Raw genomic sequence first — 20,518 nt, 5'->3', positions numbered from 1 at the left:
ACAGAATCCTTAAAATATTACTCGAGTCATGAGGAAGACACTGATCAAAGATGCCTATATAAAATGTCAGTTAATTTGCTTAACATAACGCAGGTGGTAAAAACATACAGTACATTGAGCTCAATGTGCCTTGTATAACATATCATTTTAAATATATAAAGTTTATAAACTTAGTAGTTTAACTCTGTCACTGGGATTCCAAAATGTTTACACATCCAAGTTTGCCAAAAGAAAAATGTGGATCTTCTCATTGAAAAAAAGTGAAGATTACTCTGTCTTGCCTGAAGCCCAGGCTTCTTAGTGTAAAGCAAATGTGATGACATAAATGACACAATTACTATTAATAAAAAAACCTAGTAAGACACCAGCTGTGAGCCTGAGGCTCTTTCCTCTTCCTTTAAGGACCAATTAGCACCAAACAGCCTTTCTCTTTGAGGTATTCAAAGGGACCTGTGGGTCCCTGCCCATCTACCTCTTTAAAACCTCACATGCCATCAGCAGTGTTGGCTTCCCGTGGAGGAGAATCACCCTCTAAGGAGTCCGGCTCCAGCAACTGTCCCGCCATCAACATTCTGTGCCTCTAGGGAGCCAGAAGCAGCCCCATCGCTTTCCAGGCAAGGATGTCTCCTCTGTTGCTTTCCCGGACTGCTGGCTGCAGTGTGTCGAGATTATTTTGGGAGTATCATTTGCCACCTTTCACACGTCCTCTCACGAAAAGCATGGGCTCGACTTTTATCCGCACTGCCTGTCTCCTCTCTCGTCACCCGTTGTTGTCCCATTTTAACATTTGCCGTTGAACATGACAGAGCACAGGCCAGCGTGTGAGGAAGAATCAGCTGAGTGTGCACCAGCCCCGGCAGAGCCTGTCAGCTACCTGGCTCCAGGCAGCCTCCCCATGACAGCTTTATGGCCAACACTAAAGCAGAATCAATAGGAGGGCAAGGGGTTGACATTTCATTTTCTAAAAAGTGATCCATTGAAGACCAATCACCAAGCAGTGTTTATCAGCCTTGGGAAGTGACATTTCTTTTTTAAATGGGGAAGAAGGGACAGGAATCATCGCTGGGTAACTCGACAGGCTCAATTCTCTAAGGTAGGGACTCATAATTGGAAATCCGATGCATCCTGCTATCAATCCTGCCTTAAATAATAAAGTGATCAATAAAAGCAGAGAGGAAATTAAGTCATCAGGCTTGTGACGCTATTTTCTAGAGCTATGGCTTTTAATAAACTTGTCTTCCTGCATTACATTTTCATTCTTTTCATTCAAGCAGAACATCCGAGGGAAACTCATAATGAGGTGACTTATTTCTAATTACATGGGTTTGACTGCTATATTCATGGCAACTTAAAGTTTCTTTAAAAAAAAAATGTACATTAAAGGCAAGCTGGACGACAACTACAAAATGCTTCCAACCAACATTGGAGAAAAGGTCGAAACACAAGAAGGGACCCACTTTCTACAAACAGGTGCTGTTTGTCCCGAATGGTTCTGAGCATCACATGGTGCTGGATTTCAGCCAAATATATAGTTCTGGGAGGTGAAGGTAATTAATAAAGTTTTTTTCTATTTTTAAACTTTTAAACATCTATATTTTGTGAAAAAAAAGTTATATATAGACATTGCAAAATTTTTCCAATGCAGTGATATGTAATAAGGAAAGCAAAAGTCCATGTAACTTCTATTCCCCTTCATCTGACTCCCTGTTTCCCACTGTCAGATGAATATATATATTAATGCATATCATCCCGAGTGTTAATGTGCCTAGCAGGTGTGTATATACACACACACACATATACACACACACACAAAATCAAATGACAATGAACAAGAAAGAGGTCCAGCTTGATTGGCTTCCAAAATCAATGCTAGGGGAATCAAACAACAACAACAACAACAACAACAAAAGAAGACACTGTAAATTCAAATTCTATCCAGGCCAGCTGAAGTTTCCAAAGTCCAAGATATACCATTGCATAGAATGGATTGGATACGTATATACATATGTGTGAATTATAGCACCAAGGATGAGACTTTGTAGTAGATTTAGCTTCTTCGAGACAGGACACATTGCTCTGATCAAACTCCCCTAGTTATAGACTTTACACAAAAAAGAACTCACAGACTGACAAATGTAGGTGCCCATACACCGTGAGGAGTTGTTCCAAAGTGTGTTAGAGTGACCATAATTGATCTCTATATATCAGGACATTTTGGAGAGTAAGGGTGGAGACACGATATTAATAAATACATGTGACAACTGGGACCTTATCCAGGCAGAGTAAGCTATACGGTCATCACCCTAATTATAATGTTATCACCAAAGTGAGGGAAAGGCGTGGTGGCTTGCCAGGACCTTGGAAATAGCCGGAGGCATACTTGTGACATCAGTGAGGTCACCAACAGAAGAGGCAGTGAGACGATAATTCCACAGTGGCCTGCGAGCTCTGCATGGCTACTGGGGCTCCCACAGAAGTCCTGCCACTAGGGCAGCGTGATGACCCTGGACAAGGGCTATGTCTTCCTTAGTATTATTTTCCTCTTCTATAACATGACAGGTTTAGATTGAAGAGAATCATTTTGACATGCTCAGGCTCTGCATTTTTTGTGTTTCCCACCCAAAAGCCCCACCTTGTGAAACAGCTGATGGGATCGGAGGTGAAGGTCCGAGAAGAAGCAGCTTCTCTCACAGGGGACAAGGAAGGCCCAGGTGTGGGTACATGATGCAGACGAGCAGCTGCCCCCTCCCATGCCCATTCCTCCCAAGGCTCCCGGCAGCGTTAATAAGGAGATGGTTCACAAGAATATGCTCCCAAACCATTTTTAGTTTTCTTTTCTAGATTGTTTTTAAAGTATCAAGTCAGTTTGTACAGCTATAGAGAATGAGTAATCTACTCTTTGAGATTTATTTCCAAGAACAATGCTATGCTTACGATATTGTCTGGAAATGCTGAAGCCCCTACTATGCACCATGTTATCTCCTTTGCCTATCAGAGTTCTCCCATCAATAACTCTTTGAGGCAGATATTATTATTCCCATTTTCTAAAAGGAAAACAAAGACTCAAAGAGGTTAAGTAATTTAGCTGACAAATGGCAGAGCACAGATTTTGGTCCCAAGTTTTATATGGCTTTTTCTTTTTTTGCCTTTGGCAGTAAGTCCAAGCTTAAGAGACGTATAAATGTAACACCTTACAGCTTAGAGTATCTAGAAATCTCCCACTGGCTTGCTTTTCAGCCTGGTTTCCTGGAATTAGTTGGGTCTTTCCAGGCTCTCAACTCTGAGAGCTGCCACCAGGGTACAGTCGGCAGCTCCAGGAGGGGTGTGGGGAGATCAAAGCAAAGAGAAGGGGACTTGAGATGCAAATGTTGTGTTTATAATGCTAATCAAAGCCTCTGCTTTGCTTGGAGGGGACAAAAAGCTCCCTCATAAAAACTGGGAAGGCGGGGGATGTTCAGTGAGTGGCTTAAGTGCTTACCTCCTGCTGATGACAAAAGCTGCGATGAGAATGACCACCAGCACCACACTGCCAGAGACCGAGACGAGGAGGACTGTGGAGTTGGCCCCATCTCCAATGATCCGGGAAGGCACTGGCAAAGAAGTCACACAAGGATCACCTTTGGGCAGGTCCTAAGAGGTAGCACTTCTGACTGGGTCACAAGTTTCAAATTTCTGAAGGCACTCAGAATGCTTATAGCCTCTTTGCCCTTCGTTAAGTATTCATGCAAACGCGTTTTCTGAGGCAGCCTTAATGAGACAAGGGCATTCTTTTTATAATTGTATGAAGAAGTTCAACCAGAAGATTGTTATTAAAGCCTGTGGTAAATATTACCACTCAGGTTTCTTTCCCCTTCTTTTTTTCCTTTTTACTCTCAGCTCTAACACTTACATAAAAATATGACGCATTCCTTAGTGGGAAATTTCAGAAAGGACAAGCAGATTTTGAATGTTCTTCCCCCTCTCAACCTTCCCAAATCTATCAAAAATCTGCCTACTGTTGTCCAGCTCAAAGGCCGCTTCCTCCTTGAAGGCTTTGAGGATAATCCCAAAGAATGTCTGTCAGACACCTTCAGATTCAATTCTGGAGTACTTTTTCTTCTTTTTTTTTTTAAAAAAATCTTATTTCATTTAATAATGGGTGAATAAAATTACTTTCTAGAAGTTGTGTCAAAAATTCTGCTCCACCACCTCCTTATCAAGTAGTCAAGTAATTAGGGAGGTGGAGATATGTCAAGTAAGCTGTTTATGATGGGTTTGCCCCCTGTTAACATTTTTGATTCAATCAACCAGTTGGTCCAACTCACAATGTTTAAAGAGTTGGATATATTTATCCCAAAGGGCTTTATAAAAAAAAACTGCTCTGACAATTTAAAAAGGTCCCCAGAAACAAATAGAAAAGAAAAAAATGGCCTCTTCTCCAATCTCCTCAGGAGGAATATTTCCTATCTTAATGTAAAAATGCTATGCAACTCTCAACTGATTTAACAATCGCATTTCTCATGGTTTATAGAAGGCTGAAAACAAGGGGGGAAAAGACTACATTTTCTCAACCACATGAAAAAACAGGTCAGATAATATTATTCTGAAAACAGACTTCTCTAAAAAGCACAAGGTTTTCAAAATTACAGGCATTGTTCACTGAAACGAAATGTTTGCCCAATCAAAAATTACATACAGCTCCTTCGATGCCACTGTAGTAGCACTTGCCCCAAATGGTAAAAAGAACCTCAGAACTTGTTACCTGTGTTCGTTGTGACCTCCAGGGGCTCACTGAAGTCTCCATAGCCAGCTGCTGTTCTGGCTCGAACGTGGAAAACATAGGAAGTCAAAGGATTCAGACCTTTGATATCCGTGTTCCTAGCAGCTGTCCGGACAATCCGATAGCTTCGGTCATTCTGATCCTACATTACGAAGGAAGATGGCAAAATAAATCCTCCACTTATTTTAGGAGCAAAGTTAAAGGAGCCAAGCCACTCTACTCAGAAGTTGAAAGAAAATGGAGATTGATAAACTCTCTAAACCCTATATTCTCTTCAGTGTTAGCAGTACTATTGTTACTTCTTAGATGTTGAAAGAAATGTAGAGTTCTTTTATGATCATTGTTGACACTGAGCATATTTAGATCTTTATTCATCATCTTTTTTGAAAAGAACATTAGACGATGCTTGGTGGCTTTTCTCACTCCACACCCATCAATTTAAAAGAAATAACTGTAAGAAATCCCCTTGTCTTTTTCTACTGTCTATGTAGAAAATGTGGTAATCTGGTTTCAATGAAAACAATCTTGTCCCTTTTCTGCTTTTAATAAGGAAGCCAATAAATGATTATCTTTAAAAAGAATGAGAAGACAATTGCTCATTTTTTAGACAACCTTGAATGCAAATAGTTCTCTTCAGAATTCTGTCCTTTAAGATTAGAGACAAGCTATTTGTAAAAATAATGTCTTTCTATAACTTTAAGAGGCATAAAAATGTAATTTTCCTCCTCTGATTTTCTATTAAAAGTCATCAAAAGCCACACCTTGATTCTGAATAGCAGTAATCTACTTTAGCTGCTCATTATTTTGCCTTTTAAAAAATCCTCATCCAAATACATTATTTTCATTGCTCTTAGAGAGACAGAGGAAGAGAGAAAGAGAAGCATCATTGATGTGAAAGAGAAACATTAGTTGCTTTCTCATATATGCCCTGACCAGAGATTGAACCCACAATCTGGGTATGTGCCCTGACCAGGATTTGAACCCATGACCTTTTGGTCTACAAGACGATGCATCAACCAACTGAGCTACACTGGGCAGGGCTGTTTCAACTTTTCTGAGTCACTCTTTTGATAGAAGAGTTATAAATTAGAACTATCTTGATTTCTATTGCTAAAAAAATATGGTTATTAGAATCCAATGTATTTTTCCTGTTTTTGAAGATAACGAACTTAATACAAGAAATTTCATAATTAGATTTGACTAGAAAACAAAATGCATTTGGCTTTGAGATTCGCTGGTACTCCAGGATTTATAATTGGCTGAAAACTAGACATGAAAGAAAGAAGGGAAAAAGGGGAGGAGGTAGAAAGGAAGGAAAAGAGAGAGGGAAGAAGGATGAAGGGAGGGAGGAATGGAGGAAATAAAGGAAAGGGACAAAAGGAAGGGAGCAGGGAACCTTGCTCATTCAAGTAATACCTTCTCATAATACTTGACTTCATACTCCAAGATGACCCCGTTGGGCCGATCTGGTTCCAGCCAAGCCAGAGCAACACTGTATCTGGTAACTTCTTTAGCTTGGACCAAAGCAATGGATGATGGTGCTATTGGGAAAAACAAACAAACAAACAAACAAACAAAAAAGCAGTTTACTTTCGGGGGAAAAATAGTGGTGTCAGTCACTCTCAATCCCCATTTTGTTCTTTGCCCAAAGTAAACATACCATTTTTATGGTTCTCTCCAATACCGTTTTGTACATGGTTTGTCTTAGAAAAATAATCTCCGAAGTAAAAGTCTGGTAGGTCTGCAGGCCTCCAGTCTCACACCCACGACACCTGTAACCATCCCTCATGAAAGGCTGTCGGTATAGAGAATGCTATTTGCTTTTGATTTTGAGCAAGCTGGGAAAGCTCTTGGGAGATTTCCTTTTAAGCCCAATGAAACTGCTTCTCATCCTACTTGAGTGTCATCTTACTGGTCTCTAATTTTATACAAGCAAGAGGGTTCACAACTCTTCCAAGGGTACTGGAGGGAATGCCAAAGGCAGACAATTTACATACTTTCCAATATAAATAAAAGTACTGCCTAATTATAGTGCAAGGTTCCAGTTTGAACACAACCATGCAAATAATGAAGAACACAAAAAAAGCAATGATGGTCTCTCTGGACATATATGGCGTTTTGCAATGATTATACAAGAGTCAAAATATTGCTTTTTGCCTGCTGAGTAGCAAAACTTCTTTCCACTGAGAAAGACACCGAAGCGGCCCTCTGCTGGGTGTGGTATCAGGGGTTGGGGGGAGCAACACACCTGAGATGTACATAAGCAGGTTGCCCAATGCTTGCTTCTCCGCTGGGGTGGCCACACGCCTAGCCAGCCGCTGTGACTGACAATGGCACGTGTGTGCCATCTCCAGGGAGAAAAGGAAGCAGTCATGAAATATGCAATCTTCTCTAACAAAGTTGATCTGTAGAACCAGATTAGAGGTCTTCCTAAATTGAATATATATTGTTTTTTGTTCCCAAATTGTGAAATTACACGAAAAACATCCAAAAATGGCCACTAAGAAACAATGCCAGTGTCGGGTCTTCCAACACACTCACACCCATATGCACGCACGCACGCACACGCACCTGCCAAACCCTAACTGGATGAAAAAATAAAATAAATTGTCCCTGAAAATGGAATAGGGCTCGCTTCAAACCCACTTGACCATGTCTGACAGGTATATTGATGGCAAGGGAAACACAGACACAGTATAGTTGCAGAGACTCCTCCAGCTGAAGCCAGTCCAATAGGGAGCATCTCTTGGAGGTGGTCATTTGATGCCCAGCCTCTTTGGTCAGGGCACCTCAAGACAGTCACACATAGACACACTTCTCTCTCCCTCTCCCCAACCTCCCAAAGCAATTCCAGATAGCATCTCAGGCATAAACACTAGTGAAAGATACAGTGGATACACATGTCTCCCATCAAAGGCAACTCCAAAGTTACCAATGCCAAACTGGATGAACAGAGCTGCACGCAGCAGACATATGGAAGCCACTGAACATCTGAAGAAAATGAAAAACGGAAATGTGCTCATTAGCTGTATTAAAGAGCCCCTCCCCTAACACACACACACACACACACACACACACACACATGCACGCACGCACACACGCCTGTTCTCTTTCTTCACTGGTTGACACAGAGCCATTGTCCAGCTAAACACAAGGGGTGACTCTCTTAAATACAGAGTTAGCAAGGGAGCTAAGAAGGCCACCTGGCTGTGAAAAGCCATTTCACTCCAGGTAATAAATATATTGCCTAACAGAACACTTTAGCATGCACTCCGTAAAAAGGGGCTCTTTAATCTCTGATGTTCAGAATTGGGAAATGAAATAGAAAAGCCAGGCCATTAGAAAGAAAGCAGAAGGGAAGAAAATCATAAAGTTATAAAATGAACTTTCTCTCAGCAACGGTCTGGGTCACCGCCTGATCATCAACAGATTTCTCGGGAAAGGATTGCCTGGCGGCCCTTGAAGGGCGCTGATTAACTGAGATGGCTTCTCTCTGGTTGGGCCATCGAGCTGGTGCACATGGGAAATGAATCCTATTTCCATTTTAGAAGTTGGAGCAGGGGTGCCCTTGCGCCCATTCGCACGCAATACGAGCTCAGCTGAAGCCCTCCACACACTTCAGGCAGGGCGTTAGCATTCTGATTGCGTTAACTAACAGAGTATCTCCAATGCAGCCCTACTTGGAATACGCATACGCACAGATGTGAAAATAAACCAACAGAGTGTACGCTGACTAGGCTGTCATAAAAATGAAGGAAAATGGGGTTAAAGAGGAAAGTAGAATAAATAGTTGTAACTCACAAAAAGGATGATGTTGTGTGGCTGTGAAGTCTGAGTTCTTGCTGAACAGATGTTTTTGCAGAAGAGCATTTTTATCAGGCCACAGTGACAAAAGCATTCCGTGACCAAGTGAGACTGAGAAACATACTTCAAACAAGCTACTCCACTGTAGTGTGTGGCAATTACATGGCAGTAGGATATGGCAGTCGCTCCTCCCAGTAGAAGAGAACTTCTGACCTTCTCGGGTAAGAACACCACCAGTTTGGAAAAAGCCAGGCTTTGCCACACTGCCCCTTGGGAAAGAAGAGGCAATGGGGATGCGCTCCCCATTATAAGCCACAGAAGGGTTTTTCCCTGGCCATGGCAGCTAGGCTTCCAACGCTGCCTCCAGCTCTACATCTGGAAGCCATCACCCTACCGTGTATGGCTGCCGTGCCGGCTCCCCTAGATGAGGCATTTCTCAGGGGCATGTCCCTACCCCGGTGGTTCCCAAGAATCAGTTTTCTCATGTCATCCATATTACTCACTGCTGCCACAGCCCTCTGCATCTTGTGCTATGGTTTAAGTAATATTTTTTCTTAAAGTGACACACTGTATTATTTTCAAAGAAAATATTTTGAAAGGAAGTGTCCCATTATTGTTATCACTTGCAATGATGGCTAGTAACCATACAAAGGAAAATAACATCTAAGTGAAACAATACTTCCCATGTTTGCTGGACACTCTTGACTCTCCACACTTTGCCAAAAACACAGATAAACCAGAGTTTGAGAGATTTAAAAAGTAACTAACTTTCACACAAGGCAATTCAAATATTATGTAACATTTCATCTGGGTCTTCCCTAAAAATACCTCTCATGCCACCAATGATATGTTTCTATGCTTTGGTAAACACTGCCAGACTTTACTCAGTTTAGAAACGTCCTGGATCCTGAGTCCCAAACCCTGAGGGCTCTGCCCTTGGCTAACAGAATTAGAAGAAGAAACAAAAGACTAATAAAATAATGCCTTGAACACTTACCTCAAATATGTGTTTTAATGGGAGCTTTCACAAATCAATGCCTTAATTCCAAAGAAGGTTTCCACTTCATAGTGGGAATTTTGGTCAACATGAAAAGACCAAACAGAGAAAAGGTTCTCCTTGCCTCTCACTTCTCTGATTTATATTCTGCAACCTTACAGAGACATGATTCTTGTGCAGAATCGGCTCATCAACTTAGCACATACTTAATGAGCACCAATGGAACAAAGCAAAGAAAAGGAAGGCAAACAAAGCTGTATCAAATACAACCCTTGGTATCTGATTAAATTCCATCTTCTTTAAACTCCTCTACACTGAAAAAGAAAAAAGATGGGGGAATTTTTATAATAGCCTCACAGAGAAGACATTCTTTAATGTCAACTCAGAAGACCCATTTTCTAGATGTCAAGAGGAGACAGTCCTGACAAATCCTCTCTTAATCCAAGCTCTCTCATGGTGATGGGAGAAGTAAGGGGTGGCCATCTTTAGACACAATGCACCTGCTTCAGAGTCAGCAGGAAAACCAAGAGGAAGCTGAGCGCTGATGTCAGTATCTTCACTGAAGGAAAGGGACGCGTCTTAGGTCGAAAAGCATTCCTATTTATCCAGACTCCCTTCTTTAAAGACATGTTTGGTATAAGAAAAGTGTTGTGTTTGTAGACATAAGCAGGCCTCCTTTAATGGCTAGAACTTGGACATACCACACAACAAGAAGACGCAGTCATGCTAGTAGACAGTAGCATGGTTCAAGAAAGGTGACTGATGTAAAAATTACAAAGACGAGAACTGCTAAAGGGAATTTTCTTTTAAGTTTGTGATTTAATTCAGTGAAGTTCTTAATTTGCAAAGTTTTGAAGCAGAATTTCCAATGGCCAAGAGATGTCCATACTTGGCTGAATAAAGACAGTGACCGAGCCAAGAAGCCCGAAGAGGGAGACGTGCCCTGAGGACTGCAGAACGGACCACGGGAGGGTTTAGAGTGAGGCTGGGGAGTGTGGTCAAGGGTGGCAGGGACACGGAGGAGGCAGGAAAGGACCAAAGGAGGGCTGAGCAGAGTTGCTGCAAATATGACTGGAATTTTCAGGAAAACAGTAGCACCCTAGTTCTCTGAGGGCTGAGTGCCCACCTAGGACATATGAAATGAAGTAAAGTTAAAAATATTATTTGATCCACATATTTAAACTATTTTTTTTGTACTAATTTGTCGACAACAAGAGATCTATTTTTAAAGAAATTTTAGATAAAATTCCAAATTGGATATTTACTAATTGCCATCTTGGGCAACTCACTCAACTTGCCTCACCTCCGTTCTTCCATTTGTAAAACACCTTCCCTTCCAGACACAAGCATGTGAGCTACTGGGCTGTACCTTCCATAAGGTGGGTGGGGCTTATTCATCTCTCTGTACCCACTATCTAAGATCATGTCGGCCACATAGTAGGTGCTCTATAAATTAGTCAAGTGAGTAAAAGTGAACTAAACATTAAAACAGACCTAAAGTATACTTTGTAGACAGAAAAAAAGGGTTTTCTAAACATAAAGTACCAGAAGTAAGTCATCCCTAAAACAACTCTTTATCTGCACCTGCTTCAGATGACCTTTTGTGGGTTTGGTTTTGCTATTTAGGTTAACTAAGATATTGACAATTAGGAGGGAAGCAGATGACAATTCTAATTATAAACTGAGTCTGTTTTCTACGGGATACACGATGCTGCTAAACTTTTCCCAAACACACAGCCTGTAAAATGTCATTCAAATGTAAATTTACATTAAAACTAGTTTCAGTGCACCTGCTACAGGAAGCATTTTGAAGCACAGGCTCTTTTTGGTTAAGTGAGATGTTGACAATCTGCTTGGTATTTCATTGCTGTAGCTGGGGGACATATGCAAATAGTTCTCCTGATGTCCTAACCAGGAAGGTGCAGTGGTGTTGAGATGCACCCACCTCCAAATCATAACCCTAAATCCAGAAAGAACCGTGAGTGGCCCCCTCATTTTATAATTCTTTGACACCCAGAGTTTCTCCAAAGGTGCACTAGGATAAGCTGAGTCAGCCACTGTCAGGAGAAGCCAAAGCTGTTACCCTTGTCCTTGAAATCCCCCCAAAAGGACATCTTTGCTGAAGTGTCAGGGGAACAGAATAAAGAGCCCTCTGCGGTCAGGGGAAGGGCAGCAAGATCAAGCCTGTGGAACAGACTGTCTCCACACACCTATTGGAAACTAATAAAATGGTAGTAAAATACCATTTTTTTAAAGTTGGAGCAAAAACGAAAGAGAGTAAAAGGGAAAATTCACCACAGCTTGGCAGTTGAATGATCTGAGCTTTCTACGAGAAAGCCAAGATAAACTCCCTAACCCCCAAATAATTCTGTATGCACCATTCTACATATCCCCGAGAAAAGGAGGGGGCTTTCTAAATCAAATCCCCATTTGCTATGTGCCTGCGGTTCCATTGGGTTTGAGAGCAGACCACAATGCATCCAGAAGGCACATGTGGGTTTTATCTCTGTGTGTGTTTTTGATAAACAGAAACAGCACAGATTAGGGGCTGGATCATGACTTTCTAACAGTGGTACGTTTCACAGTGAAGAATTACAAGAGATGCTTTGATGTCAAACAGAGGTGGCTCCTTTTAAGAAAATAGTAAATTTAACTTTCTTTGGTTCAAAGCTCAGCAGTTCCTCTTGCTCCCCACTGGCGTGAATGCTGTAATTTTCTTTTATTCACTTCCTCAATGACTTGCCATTAAACACCTACAAGTCATTTTACTGCAGCAGTTTGGTACTTGTGATACCTAAATAGAATAGAGAGGAGAAAAAGAGATACAGAGAAAAGAAAAGGAGGACAGAGTCACTATAGACATTCATTCGTGGGCTATGAAACTATTTTCTTGGGTCCAGCTCCACGAGCAGTGAATTAAAAACTGGGGGAACTTGGGTGGCGGTGAATTAGCTGAATCAGAGAGACTGCATTTCACTACTGGCTCAAATTAGTTGGGCGGAGGGAGTAAGAAAGAAAGAAAAAAAAAAGATGCAAAGAAAGGTCTCCAGCCTGTAGGCGAGAAAGAGTGAAAAACGCCCTTTATGAAAGTCAAGAATCCTACAGAAACCTAAAGCATGGATGTCAGCGGCACACAATGCCCAGTGTTTGGACGAAGATGACTTCTTAACCACAGCAGGGTTACTGTCCCCTCCTGGGACCCGAAATGAAAGAGACGATGTTTATTCAAGGGATCTTTCACTGATAGAAAAAAAAAAAAAAAACAACCCATAGTTTATACATCTCTCCGCTTAATGCAAATAGCATATTTAAATTTAATTACTCGGAGCTTAAGGTGGTTTTTGTTCCCCCTTTCTTTCTTATTTCAACTTTGGAGCTCTGATTTGCTCTTTATCAAAGATTTGCGCATTTTTAAATGCTGTCAAGCATCAAAATTAAATGCTTCAGAGCACTAATGATATCCCTGTGATTAAGGGTTTTGCTGTTGCAGGGATGCTAAGAACTCTGGTGCTAATATTAATTGCTTTCTTCCACATCCCACCAAAGGGAGGGAAGGGTTTCTTTGCGCTCTGCACTACCTATGGCACCAAAGAGCACCAAGTAAATTTTTTTCCACAATTATCACTGCAGTATTTTATAGTACTCAGCAGTGTACAGAGTGCTTTCATATACCCAGGATCTCATCTGCACTACATTCAATGAGCTGGCTTAGCCCTCTGCTATTTTTTAGGTAAAAATCATTAAAAGACTCGATCCCCATCCACTCTCCTTGGATACTGTCACTGATGTTGTAAAACCTCAGCTGTGCACCGCACACTTCTAGCTGCTGCATCATTCATAAACATCTAAGCACATTTTCTCATAGCCAACAAGGGAAATTGTTTTTAAGACCAATCAACCAAGCAACCAACCTACCTACCAACCAACCAACAAGCGGTATAGAAAAACCTGATTGTTCCAAAATTGATATGGAATTCTTTTCCTTCAACAAAAGGCCTAGAACCAAATTTTTAATTAAAACCTTTGAAGACTCTGAATTAAATGAAGTTCATTTATATTTAAATATGGAAACATTAATATTAATTAGGCTTATACTTAATGTATGAGGAGTGCATTTTTTCCCATACAGTGATGTCCAAGGTCAATGCATACAAAGTCCATTTTAAACAAATATTATAATATAAAGTAGGGGAGAGTAACACTCACCAAAGACTACAACAGATACACATTCTCAATGATTTTCAGAATTGGATTTTGGTACACTAAGGATGTTTTATCTAGGTGATTCAAGAGTGAGGCTTTACAAATCATTTAACGAAGACACTTTACTTATTTTTCCTGAGAAATGGGTGGCACATTATGTCAGACAAATCCTTTATGGAGTCTAACAACCACATTTTAAACAATGCTCTCCTTAGCCTTTATGTTAAGTGTTTGCGTAAGGAAGTGGGAGGTGTTGGGACGGGCCTCTGTAGCTAACTGTCCAAAGATGCGAGCCCCTTTCCCACGAAGACTGTTTCCTGGGATGGAGCTGCTCAGGCAAGGACTACATTTCCCAGGCCCCTTTGCATGTCATCCGGTTCACGTGACTGAGTTCTGAGCCATGGAATGTGGATAGAAGCATCACTCTTCTTCTAGGCCTAATGCATAAAAATAGCTCCCTTGGGACCCGTCATCACCTCTCTCCCACAGTCTGTCAGCTGGTGCCCAGACCCATTTTTGAAGCGCCTCACTGAGCTTCCCCTCAGCACCACTAACTGGGTGCAAGCTGATCCAAAAATAAGCCTACTAAGTGACATTTGAGGTTACAACAAAGTGCCCATTCAGGTAAAGTAAAGCTTATTCAGCAAAAAAAGAGGCATATTCACATAATAATTGACTAAAATACAGAGTGGTGGTTTTGTGGCCTACAGAAGATTGAGCTTTGGTTTAAAGCTGCCTGAATGGCCTTCAGGTTCCCCCTTGGAAACTCCAGCTCTAACCATTCACAGTGACCAGCTATCCACTCATTTGTGGATACTGGTGAGGGCTGCCCTGAGGTCAGCAATGCAGGGACCACCGGGCAGCTTTGCAGGGACACGATCACTGCCACAGGTCTTCTGGCATGAAGGAGTTTTGCCGAATCACACAATACTGGCCTAAAATATTCAGCTGAGCCTGTTTTCATGGACAGTGGGGTTCGCAAAATGGCTGCGTTGAGTTTTCTTTGTAGAAAAGAGTCTGCTTAGTCTTCATGGTATAGTTAACAGCTTACACAGTTGACATGAAACAGGGTTCAACAGAGAATGAGCAAAAAAAGACACTGTTGGCCTCTCCTGCAAGGCACTCTCGCATATTTAAAATCATTTAATCCTTGCAACCCTCTGAAGTAGTTATAATTATCGTGTTTGATTTCATATTTGGAAACTCATGCAGCACAAAGAAATTAAATGATTTAACCAAAGCTATATAATTTTAATTTTAAAATCCGGCCTGCTTGACTCAAATGTATGTGATTCTCCCTCCATACAGCACATGTCTGTAACAACACACACACTGAACTAGCATTCAGTGAGTAACTGCTATGCTTTTATAGCATTGCTATAAATATCTTGCATGGATTAATTTATATAATCCTTACAAAAACCCTCTGAGGCAGATACTATTACTATTTCCATTTTATAGATTAGGGAAATGAGGTACAGAGAGTTTTCATAGCTTGTCCCAAGTCACAGCTCAGAAGTCAGGTTCTAGAGCCCACATTATAAACCACTGATGTATAGAAAGCCTCTAGTCTCTCCTCCCACTGATAAGGAATTAGAGACTTGAAAGTTAAAAAGCTCATGCTCCCACTGAATCAACAGCAGCATCAGTAACTGAGCAATCTTAGGTCTACTCTCTGTTAGGTACAGGGCTAGCCATGTATATTCTTGGTTGCCGGAAATCTGGAGGTAAGTTAGACATGATTGCTGTTCATAGGTGACACTTAAAGTTTCTAATGATGAGTCACCTTATATTAGAGCTTCCTAAAGAGCTAAAAAGAGAATAATTTAAAACTGAGTTCAATTACAAAATAAAATAATAGTATTTGGAGTTAGAGAAGAAGTAGGAGGCACAAAGGAAGCTTCTGGAAGGTGAGCAACATTATTATTTCTTGACCTGGTATTTGCCCTGAAATGATCTATCAACTCTACACATGAACCTTGTCCACTATTCTGATATGTAGATATTCTACTATAAGTGTTGAAAACAAAGAAACATATTAACTAAATATTAAAGGTGAAATATTTTAGGAAGACTTATCCAAAATCTTTATTTAACACCCTGGGTATAGATCTAAACATAAAATGAAGGATCTAAGTTTCTACAAATAAGGGCTTTCTGGGGGTAGCTATTTAATCATTATGTTTAATACCTGAACCATACAGCAATCCCTGCTCTCTGTAGTAAACAAAGTTCATTACTTGAAGGCCTGTTTTATATTTTAAAATAGCTACTATCTTGAATTGACATTACTACATGTATAGCCACACCATTAGCTGTAGAATTAGAAGTGAGTGGCAGTTCAACTCAAAACCAAGACCCATGTCCCCCAGAATGAACTGGGAATGACTTAAGAGGTACCCAAGTATCTTTGATGCAGTTCAAGTATGTCTCCTGTTTTGTCTGAGAACTGCTTGTCTTCCTTCCTATTTGCTTGCTAAGAAATTTGTTGCCAAGTTCTGACAAGCAGAGCCCGGCTCCTGTCAACAGAAACACGGCAGGATCCAGCGTGTATTTCCTGCTAAGTAAGAATACCAGCTCCAAGCAAACAGGAAAACAAGTCTTTCCACTGGAAGGCAATTTATAAGAATTATCCTGAGCAAGACAACTGTTCTCAGATAAGAAAATGGGGCAAAGCCAATGATAAGAAAAAAATGACATGAGTATTTTTCTCTGAAGGCCTCTGGGAAGATGAATCTTCTCACTGTGCCTCAGTTTGTGGAAGGTATCTAGGATAAACTCTTAATTGAAATTATTTTATATGTGTCTTGGTTAGGCAGGACAAAGAGGCTTGGGCAAAGCAAGCCTCTCCTTGATCAACAATGCCCTCCAAAATTAATCTAGACCAAGGAGGATGGTGAAAAGGAAAGGTTCTCTGCTGGTGAGCAGAAACGCAGCACAGCGCAGCAAGAAGAGTGGCTGCGAAGCAAGGCTTCCGTCCCTCTAGCCTCCACCACATCCACCAGAGAGCTGCCGGCATTCCAAGTCTGGAAATAAAAGCTGTGCCGTGGGCCTCAGGTTCTCTTTGTTACTCAGACAGCTGCTAATCGTCCTGCTGTGTGAGGAACCGTGAGACAATGCTGTAACATTTAGCTTTCTGACACCCAAGGCGTCTAGATCGGTCCCCAATTAAAGATGTATTAATCACAAAGACTCTAAAAGCCAGGATGATAGATGCACCCAGTAAATCTCTGCTCTTGCCTTTTACTTTCCACACTCAGGTTGCCACATTTACAGGCAGACGTGCTTAAAAGCCTGCTCCAGGAGCGGACCAATAAAAAGCCCTGGTCATTACTTTTGGTGAGACGCTTGACAATTTCCTACCCCCGAAAAGCCTTTCAAAAAGGGGTAAGACATTGATCATTTCACTAAAAGAGCCTGTCTGCTTCAATAAATAGATCTAACGTGACTGTTGTCATCTTTATTTTTTAGTATGATAACTAATTCAAGAGTGTCGTTTTGCCACTTGCCATAGGGACACTCAAATCATCTGTGCAGTTTTAAAAAAAAGGTAATTAAATACACCTAGGAAACTTCAGGGGACAAAATATTAATAACACTAATATACCATTGTACCGATAATCTCTTTCAAGTCAAGCAAATCACCCTCCGATCATGTCCCCAAGTGAGAGGGAATACATGTTAGCTATTCTGGATCCATTCACATACCTGGAACAACAAAAAAGCGGATGGTTGGGTGAAGTTCCTCAAATTCCATGCTTTGAAATTTAGCTTAATAAAAGAGCTTCAAAGTTAGTTTTTCACATTGGTTTCCACTTTACAAGGACATTGAAAATAGGCTTATTAAATTCTCCATCAAAGAGTATCACTCATAACTTATTCATAGCAATGACATGGTAATCAACCCCAAAACAAACTAAGAGAAAATTAAAGAAATAAAAGCAGATAGCCTGAATGATATTATCATAGAAGCCCAGAGTCCAATTTTCTTTTGTTTCCCCTTATATGTAATTTTCATAGAAGGCATCTAATCGCTAGAACACAAAATGAAAAGCCTCAACCCATGATGCTTATGTAACCTCAGAAGAGCAGCATTAGCCATTCTGAGTTATTGAAAACCTTTTTGAAATTAGATTTCTATTCTTTTTATCTTTCTGAGGCTAATGGAACCCATGAAAGACAAGTACAATATTTGCAAGATGCCAGGTTGGTGCCCACTCAAGGCGCTGAGTTCCTTGGCTTTCAGTGGGGATGGATGTATCATGAATAACTCCTTCCCCATCATCATCACAGTGACGGTCCACCATCTTCCAAGTTGAAAGACTAGGAAGTCAATTAGTGTCATTTACGATGTGAACACCTGTCGACTAAGACCTGGACCGAGACCAATTCCATTACCATAGCCACTCAATGGCTGCCAGATGGTCGGGCCTTGGACCACTTATGATAGAGTCCAGATTCAAGGAAGTGACCTGAGGACAAAAAGGTCCAGAGTCCCATTAGTCATCTCCTGAGCTATTCAGTTCCCCATCACATATACAGTTGGAACAGGATACCTATAGTTCCTCATGGTTGTTTAGAAAGACCACATGAGTGGCTCAAAAAAATCATGGAATCCATAAATTAGGGATATAACCTTAAGTTGCAAGCATTTTCACCAGCCATTTTCATTTTTATCTCTGAAACTACTTTTTTAGTAACTCATCTTTGTTTTTCTTATTTCATTTGGAAACACATAGGTGGTATAGAGGGGAAAAAACAGAAATAAAAAAAGTCTCACGAAGAATAAACTGGAGCATGAAATTACAGGCTGCAGATGATCACTGACAGGGTGAAACAAGCAGAGGGAAAAGTTCAACACAATTTTCATCACAAACCTATGTGTTTTATGTGACTCAGCCATTTTCCCAGTCCAAATGTTGCCTGGCTTAGAGAACAAGAGCTAGAAGCTGAGAAGCGATGACGTTGGATGACAAAGTAGAATGGTACAAGTGGCAGAGAAAGAGATGGAGAGAAAGAGAGAGAGGGACAGACTGACACACTATATTTGGGTGAAGCTCTGAGACTCTCCATTTTAATCCCAGTGTGGTTTCACTGCCTAGAAGTCTGGGAAAGTTCTGAATACAAGGTATCAAAATGTTCAGGAGACAATATCCACAAACCCTAGAATGCTGAGAAGCTGGTTTTTAGCACTACCTAAGGAAGCTTTCGTTTTACTTATAGCCAAGTATTTCCTGTCCAGTTTCTTGCCTGCTATGTAGACAAGCACAAAGAAGTGACTGGTAAGTAGAAAGAAGAGATACAGAGGCCTTTGGGTTAAATTACAACCAGCCTATTTTGAAAATGCTTCATGTACAAATGGTCACCACATGCTATGCTCTCAAAAATGTGGCCATGAAATGATACTCTTGCAGGCCTCCTATTTGAAACTCTATCGTTTTGGCAATTCTCTTAAAAGCTATGATAGAGGTTAGGAGAAGGAGCATAATTTATGAGAAGGGATTTTAAGCTTGGGAATTTGCAACCATAGGATTATTTTTTTTTATTTTGGGGTATCAGCCAGATACATAAATTGTATGTGCCAGATAATTCAAACTCCTACAGGCATTGTAAGACCAGGGCTGAAACAACAGAGCTATTAAATTTTAAAATATTATTAAGGCCAATAGATGTCTCCAACTGGATCTGTGCTTGAGAATTCAAGATGAATTTTGCAGTCATAAAGAATAACAAAGAATGTATTAGGAAAGCAATAACTTTTAGGACTTGATTTTTTTTTTTTTTTTTAAACTCGGAGGTTCACAGCATCTCACAGGAGCCTCTCTTTAACACAATTTCCTGAAGTGTGAAATTCAGTATTACTGGCTCCACCCAGGAGTCACTCTGTAAATACTGGAAGGGACTTATTAGAACAACATCTCACATAGAAATAGTCCCCCAGCATGGTCTCCTAGAAAGACATTGGAGCAGGGCTTCAGTTTTAGTATTTCATGTGTGTTCTGAAAGAGGGAGGAAGGAAGAGGTAAAAAGGAAAAAAAAGCCACCATCCAAAGAACATATGCATTTCAAGTCATATTCTTGAGGACTTAACAATGAGACTTAAAGGGCTTTGCATCTATCATTCTTTCCAAACCATACACTTTATGTGATATAAAGATTCCTTAACTATATTGCCAGTCTCTTAGAGTGATACCTGAATTAGCTGACTGCTCAGCATTGGTGTCGACAACAAGGTCTGTGAAGATGATGTGTGTTTTTTTTTAAATTCTAAGGCCACTGTTCCTAATTAGTAAAAGATACTCTAAATTTTCACATGGGAGAGACTTAGCTATAGTTGTACTCCTCAGTGGAAAACAACAAGAATTTCAATTACATACTGTAATGAAATTCTGCTCCTATTTTCAATGGTGAGACATGAGATGATGTCAGCTTCAAGACTTGCACACCTCTAAAAACACCCCCCTAGAGCCCTCTAGGACCAGGATCAGATGCAGGGGAATTCCATACAAGCAAGGGCTCCACTAGCCACTCTTAGGATCATCTGCCATTTTCAGATTTTTTTTAAAAAAAGTTCTTGATTATTTTGGAGAGTGGGAAAAACACTTAAGTTCTCAATCTGTTGCATATTCAAAATCACTATCTGTTTGCATGTTGTGACCCCGGCTTTGATAAGGGAACATGGAGAAAGTTTTGCTCTCATCTACCTTCACATTTATTATGCTCAAAATACACACTTATTATGCTCAAAAAAAAAA

The 20,518-nt window shown here is 40.6% G+C and overlaps 1 protein-coding gene across 2 annotated transcripts in view; it reads right to left on the bottom strand.

Moving 5' to 3' along the window:
• Nucleotides 1-20,518, bottom strand: part of EPHA4 (EPH receptor A4) — a 133,369-nt gene that overhangs the window by 27,725 nt on the left and 85,126 nt on the right. For both annotated transcript variants that reach the window (XM_054585618.1, XM_054585619.1), the window contains exons 6-8: nucleotides 6,176-6,300; nucleotides 4,742-4,901; nucleotides 3,479-3,590 (exon numbers count right to left, since the gene is read on the bottom strand). In XM_054585618.1, coding sequence (XP_054441593.1) covers nucleotides 3,479-3,590; nucleotides 4,742-4,901; nucleotides 6,176-6,300 — 397 coding nt within the window. The remainder of the gene's footprint in view (nucleotides 1-3,478; nucleotides 3,591-4,741; nucleotides 4,902-6,175; nucleotides 6,301-20,518) is intronic.

Source organism: Pteronotus mesoamericanus, unplaced genomic scaffold (genome assembly GCF_021234165.1).
Source record: "Pteronotus mesoamericanus isolate MK-2021 breed Mesoamerican mustached bat unplaced genomic scaffold, CSHL_Meso_final contig_90, whole genome shotgun sequence".
NCBI classification, from domain to species: Eukaryota; Metazoa; Chordata; class Mammalia; order Chiroptera; family Mormoopidae; genus Pteronotus; species Pteronotus mesoamericanus.
This window is presented reverse-complemented; position numbering and strand designations above follow the sequence as displayed.